The 7,252-nt window shown below is 39.0% G+C and overlaps 1 protein-coding gene across 1 annotated transcript; it reads right to left on the reverse strand.

Moving 5' to 3' along the window:
* Positions 1-296: 296 nt before the first annotated feature.
* Positions 297-767, reverse strand: LOC120278591. The gene has a single exon (XM_039285336.1). It carries the CDS (start codon positions 765-767, stop codon positions 297-299), a length of 471 nt encoding a protein of 156 aa, XP_039141270.1.
* Positions 768-7,252: the final 6,485 nt, after the last annotated feature.

The following is a 7,252-nucleotide window of genomic DNA, read 5'->3' on the forward strand; positions in this document are numbered from 1 at the left end:
ACTGAAGGACATGGATACCCTTTTTCCCTTAGGCAAACAACGGTAATGGTCTGGGGTTAACTTATGTAAATTCACCCCTTTCAAACACACTAATATTACCAAAGTGCCCTTCTTTATGTGACTAGCCGATTTAACTGTTGAGGCTACTGGGTGTCATTTCTCCTTCTCAGTCCTCCCGCCAGGCAGATTCCCCCTTTCTCTTCGAACTGATCCCTTCCCCTTCTAATTTATTCTTCTCTTACTACTATTCTAATAACCTTGCAACAATTACCTCCCTTTCTTGCCAATCCTTGTCCTCAAGGATTTTGACAGCAAAATTTCAGAAATTGTCTCTGTAGCACATCATAGAATTCCCAAGTAGCTCCTTCAGGTGATGAGTCAGACCACTGCACCAATACCTTGACCCCAGCCTTATTAAACCTCTTTACTAATTGCCGATCCAGGATGGTCATAGGAATTTTCTGCACCTCTTGGGTTTCATTAAAAAATGTAGGCCACCTTACTGTTGCTATCTGATCTCCAATTTTCTTCTTCAATTGAGAGATGTGAAAGACATTGTGAATTCTTGCCTCTACTGGTAACTGGAGTTTGTATGCAACTGCGCCTATTCTATCCACCACCATATACAGGCCAAAGTATTTGGGAGACAATTTGTGGTTCCCCTTTTGAGCCACAAACAATTGCCTGTAAGGTTTGAGCTTGACATAAACCTCATCTCCTACATTCAATTCTTTATCACTTATCTTCTTATCAGCTAATTGCTTCATCCTATTTCTGGCCCTACACAAGTTCTCCTGAGGGATTTTAGCATGTTTTCTCTTGCCAACAAATTCTATCAAGTAATTCTAGCCTTGAGGTAGCAGACTTGTAAGGTAGATGTATCGGAGGGGCCTTGCCATACAATGCTTCAAAAGGAGAGGTTTGAATGGAAGAGTGGTAGCTGCTATTGTACCACCATTCTAGTAATGGAAGCCATTTAACCCAATCCTTGGGTTTTTCTCCAGTCATACAATGGATATATTGTTCTAAGCAACGATTCACAACTTCAGTCTGCCTATCCGACTGTGGGTGGTATGCTGTTGAGTAGTTGAGCTTGACTCCTTGAATCTTGAACAGTTCCTTCTAGAATTGGCTCAGAAATATGGGGTCTCTGTCACTGATAATTGATTTAGGTAGCCCATGTAATCTGTAAAATGATCCAAAAAGAGTTGAGCAACTGACAATGCAGTGTAGGGGTGGGAAAGGGCAATAAAATGGGCATATTTACTTATTCGGTTAACTATCACCAAGATGGCCTCCTTCCCATGTGAATTAGGTAGGCCAGTGATGAAATCCATGTTGATCTCCTCCCAAATGCCTTCAGGTATTAGTAGGGGTTGCAGCAGGCCAGCAGGAGGAGAGTTGTCTGGTTTGTTCCTTTGGCAAGTCACACAGTTCCGCACATATTGTTTTATATCTTCCTTCATTCCCTTCCAGTAGAAGTAGTCTCCAATTCTTTTCCTGGTCACCTCAGCTCCTGAGTGCCCTCCAACAAAGCTGTCATGAAATTCCTGCAGTATAGACTGCTTAATGAATTCATCCTTGCCTATGACCAATTTCCCTTTCCTTTTGAGTTGATCCCGAGCCCACACAAAGTGCCGATCACCATGACTTCCCTGTTGGAGCTATTGGATAAGATGTTTTAATTCTGGATCCTCCTTCCATTGCTTCTGGATTTTCTCCCACAATTCTGATTTAACAAAAGACAAGCAACAAGGCTTGGTCTTCTAGAGAGTGCATCAGCAGCTACATTCTCCTTACCCTTCTTGTAGATGATCTCAAAATCATACCCCATGAGTTTGATTAACCATTTCTGCTGCATAGGGGTGGAAGTTCTCTGTTGGATGAGAAACTTGAGGCTCTGATGGTTTGTTTTGATTTTAAAATGTCTTCCCAACAAATAGGGTCTCCACTTCTGTAGGGCCAGAACAATGGCCAACATTTCCTTCTCATAGATTGAGAATGCTTTGTGTTTCCCTGCCAATAGTTTAATCATGTAAGCAATGGGCTTACCTTGTTGCATGAGGACAGCCACTCCCTCTTCACATGCATCAGTCTCCATTACAAATTCTTCTTCAAAATTGGGAAGGACAAGTAATGGTTTTGTTATCATCATGCTTCTGAGTCTTTGGAAGGCTGCTGTACTATTTTCATTCCAACTGAATTTGTTATTCTTCAGTAGTTCAATTAATGGTTTGGATAGAATGCCATACCCTTTAATAAATCTTATGTAGTAGCCTATCCAGCCTAGGAACCCCCTCAGTTCCTTGATATTTTTAGGAATGGGCCAGTTGTTAATAGCTTCAATTTTAGCTGGATCCATCTCTACTCCCTGTCTGCTGATCACATGCCCCAAATAGTTAATTTTTGTAGCAGTAAAGGTACACTTGCTCTTCTTAGCATATAACTGGTTATTTCTGAGGGCCTCCAATACTGTCTTCAATTTCTATAAATGAACCTCCCAGCTGTTGCTGTACACCAGAATATCATCAAAGAACACCAATACAAATTTCCTTAGGCATTGTTTGAAAACATTGTTCATGAGGCCTTGGAAAGTGGATGGGGGCATTAATGAGCCAAAAAGGCATCACCAAGAATTCATAGTGGCCTCATGCGTATGAAAAGCAATCTTGCCAATGTCTTTCTCATCCATTCTTATTTGATGGTATCCTGACCTTAAATCAAGCTTGGAGAAGTATTCCGCACCATGTAATTCATCCAAGAGCTCTTCAATGGGGGGAATAGGAAACTTATCTTTGATAGTCTTCTCATTGATGGCTCTATAGTTAATACAAAGCCTCCAACTGTTATCTTTCTTCCTGACCAGCACAATGGGTGCAGAAAAAGGGCTTGAACTGGTCTAATAATTCCTTTGTCAAGCATCTCCTTGAACATGTCTTCAATGATGTTTTTTTTGGAAAGCTGGATATCTGTAGGGTCTAACACTGACAGGGTCAGTCCCCTCCTTCAAGTTGATTTAATGATCATGGGACCTCACTGGGGGAAGTTGCTCAGCTTCTTGGAAGACATTTTCATAAGAATGTAACAACTAATCTTGCTGGAGTTGATGATCTGGAGTCAATTGCATCTGTTCCTTATTGGCTTCCCCCTTTTCACCATGGGATTCCTGGATCATGACTAGAGAGCATAATTTTGCTCTGCATAATTCAGGTGGAAGTTGTAGGGATTTAACCAATGATTTGCACTGCATGATCTGCAGTCTTGGTTGAGGAGACCCCCTTAAGACCACTCTTTTGTTGTTTACCTTAAATTCCATTCTCAATTCACTGAAATTCCACAGAATGGATCCCAGTAAAATTAACCATTGTATCCCCAGCATCATATGGTAGCCTTCTAGGGGTAGTACCATGAGATCAGATTTGAATTCCACCTCCTGCATCTTCCAGTTCAGATCTGAACACATTTTATCACATTTGATCTTCTCCCCATTAGCTACTACCACAGTCATAGGGGAATGTTCAGTAATATTATACCCCAATTGTTTGGCTGTGAATAAATCAATGAAGTTGTGGGTGCTTCCAGAATCAATCAAGATGTGCACCTTGTAACCCTTAACTGACCCACTCACTCTCATAGTATTGTAATCTGCCAAGGTTTGTATACCTGACAGGGCCTTCATGGATATCATGGCTGAGGCTTCTTCACTGGATTCTATCTCCACTTCTGAATCTTTGATGTCAATTTCTTCTTCCTCTTCAACCTCATCATCTCCTACTAATTCCAAGCTATATAGCTTCTTCATCTTGCAAGTGTGGCCTGCAGTGTACTTATCATCACACCAGTAGCACAACCCCTTCTTTCTTTTCTCCTCTAGCTCTCCACTTGTTAATTTCTTGAATGGTCTGACCCCCACACCTTTGGAATTTCTGTTGGTACTATCTGTTGTGTTAGATTCAGCAAATCTTTTGGGAGTTGGTAGCAATAGTACACTCCCCATCCTTGATGTGGATTTTTCTCTTGCAAGAGCATTCTATATTGTTATTTCTTGTATCTTTGCTAGGTTGATAACCTCCTATAAATTGGCAGGTCTGAGTAACTTGATGGTGTCTTTGATCTCTCCCTTTAACCCACACATGAAGAAGCTCAAAATGTGGCCATCTGAAAGATCAACTCTATTGAGAATCTCTTCAAATTTAACTAAATAGCTGTGGACAGAACCATTTTGTCTCAGATCTTTTAATTTTTCCATGGGGTCATAATGCAGCTCACTGCCAAACCTTGTATTCAATTGAGTTACATATTCCTCCTAACTAGGAGAATTTTCCTCTCCTCTCCTCCTCACATAATTTTGATGCCACTGTAATGTAGCACCTTCCAGGTGTAATGAAGCTATCTTCACTTTTATGCCATCTGGGGTCTCATCAAACTCAAAGAACTGCTTGCATTTAAACAACCAGTCATATAATTGGTCACCAGTGAATTTGGGAAATTCCAACTTAGTCAATTTAGGCCGGATAGACTTGAGATAAGATAGTTCTTTCTCGGTCCTGATTGGACCCACAGTTGCAGTTGGAGTAGGAGTATTCCCCATCGGTTGTAAATTCAGTAATAGGGTACGCAGACCACTGATGTCCCTATCTTGCTTCTCTCTCATCTCTTGCATTTCCTTGTCATGCTTCTCTGATTGCTTCTCGACAGTTTCTCTTAGGAAACCCTTCAAATTCTCTTCAATCTTCTTAAGCTCCTGATTTCTAGTCTCCATAAAAGCTTGTAAGTTCTTTCTCCTTTCACAGTAATCTCACTCTTTTGATACCAAATTGATGTAGTCCTTCAGCTGAATACTGCACAACCTAAAATTACTCACTAGAACACACTCAAGCAACGAAATAATTTGATGGATAACTGGGATCTCACTGATCCTTTCATAGCTAACAATACACCAACAACATTACATAAAAGACTTAACAACAAACTAAAATTAAAACAAGAGATCAGAGACCAATGTCTGGAGATCTCTAAACCTAGCCACCACTCTAGGAGGAAGATGAACAGGATAGACAGATGAGATTCTCGCAATAATGCCTCTTTTTTCAAGGATGAGCTGTTATCATTCAAGCTTCATTGAAACTGGGCCCTGATGTCTGAACATACAGTGAGACCATTGAGGGTTCACTGATCTGGGTGCTAAAAGACGAAGAAGCCCTTGTCCCTCTGTGTACCCAACATAACTGTTTAGGGGTAAATAATGTAATTTCCTTCTCCCGGTTTGTTTCTCCTTTCAAAATATACTAAATGGACAAGGCTACCCTTTTTCCCTTAGTCAAACAACAGCAATGGTCTAGGGTTAACTTATGTAATTTCACCCCTTTCAAACACACTGATATTACCAAAGTGCCCTTCTTTATGTGACTACCCGATTTAACTGTCGAGGCTACTGGGTGTCATTTCTCCTTCTCAGCCCTCCCGTAAGGCAGATTCCGCCTTTCTCTTCGAACTGATCCCTCCCTTTCTAATTTATTCTTCTCTAACTACTATTCTAATAACCTTGCAACATTTTGCAAGTAAATGCCGCATCTACATATCTATACCGTACTTTGGTAATTTTTTATTAGTAAAAGACCTTTATAATATTTGGTGATAGGCTTCGGATCTATCATCCAATTAAGGACTCAGGAGCATAAGCAGAGGCTCTCAATAAAAGATTATAAACAAAGCATGGCTAATCTTTGATTTTATTTTTATTATTACTTTTTTACGTATTTGATGTTATTTTGTAGATGGCAATAATTTTTCCTTCAACAATGTAATCTGTTGATGTTATTCTATACAAGAATGTTTACATGTATTTTATGTTTAAGTTATTGGGAAATTTCTCCTAAATTCTAGCTTTAATTCTTTGTGTTGAGTATCATAGGAAAATACAACCATGATTAAAAGAAACAATGGATGCATTGGACGTGATTGGAACCTTGAAAATTCAATGGGTTTTACAGATTGCATTGGAGTTAAACAATGTCTTATTCAAATCAACATTGGAAATATTTGGAGAATTAATCAGAGATTTACAAGCTTGTTGCATAATATTGATTTTACAAATACAAGCATTAAAGTCATTCCCAGAGCACGGAATGGATTATCTGATAAATTAGTTTCCTAAGAAAAACATTCACATGTTTTATTTCTATATCATCAAGGGTCAATAATATTTAGCTACCTATTAGCTATTTTTATCAAGGAAGAAGAAGGAGAAGAAGAAGAAGAAGGGATGAAAATAATTCTGATTTCATTAATCATCTGAAATGTTACAACCTTGCATACCATCAGTTCTTACATGTAATGCACAAAACCATACAATTTTCTTACATGTCAAATGGCCAAGGTTGTCAAACCCGGCACGGGCATTAATCCGGTTAAATCCAGGGGTCAGGGGTCGAATCAGGGTCAATAATAAAATATTAAAAAAATATTATAATAATTAGTAATGATACAAAAAAATTTATATTTTAATAATTAAAAAACAGAATGAGTTAAAAATTTTAATTTTATATCTTTCTGTTATTTTTAAAATATCTAAAATATTATAAATTTAATATTCAAAATTTTAGTTTTATATATATTGGTATTTTTAAAATATAAAATATTAAAAAAAACCAATATCCAATTCCCAAGACTTCAGTCTTTGGACTCGGGACTCACAAAATTTAAAAAAAATAAAATAAAATGCATTCTCTCTCTCCCCGTCTCTCCATCTTCCTCGCATCTCCTTTCTGGCCGTCTCTTACAGTCTTACATCTCCTCTCTAGCCGTCTCTTGCATCACCTCTCGCCGCCGCACTCACTTCCACCCATCGTGACTCTCTCTTGTTTCTCCGCCACATCTTTAAGCCACCGCCCTTATTTTCTCTCACCACGGTTCATTGCTCTCGTTCCTCTTTTTTCTTCTTTTTTTTTAATTTGTTATCCGGGTCAATAGATTTCCGAGTAAACCGGCCGGTTTGCGGTCGAACCGGCCGGGTTATTGAGTTAATTCCGGGTTTTTTACATCCGGTTCAAAGGACATGCCCGGACCGGTCACATGGCCGGTTCCTGGATTTTTCAGTTGAACCGGCCGGGCTGGTCCGGGTTTGACAACGTTATAAATGGCATTAAACTTGTAAGGCAAATTGACATTTTATAACCTTGCATGTCATCAGTTCTCACACACAATTTACATAAACGTATAATTTTCCAAGCTTGAGAAATAAATATAAACA

Source organism: Dioscorea cayenensis, chromosome 16, assembly GCF_009730915.1.
Source record: "Dioscorea cayenensis subsp. rotundata cultivar TDr96_F1 chromosome 16, TDr96_F1_v2_PseudoChromosome.rev07_lg8_w22 25.fasta, whole genome shotgun sequence".
In the NCBI taxonomy this organism is placed as follows: Eukaryota; Viridiplantae; Streptophyta; class Magnoliopsida; order Dioscoreales; family Dioscoreaceae; genus Dioscorea; species Dioscorea cayenensis.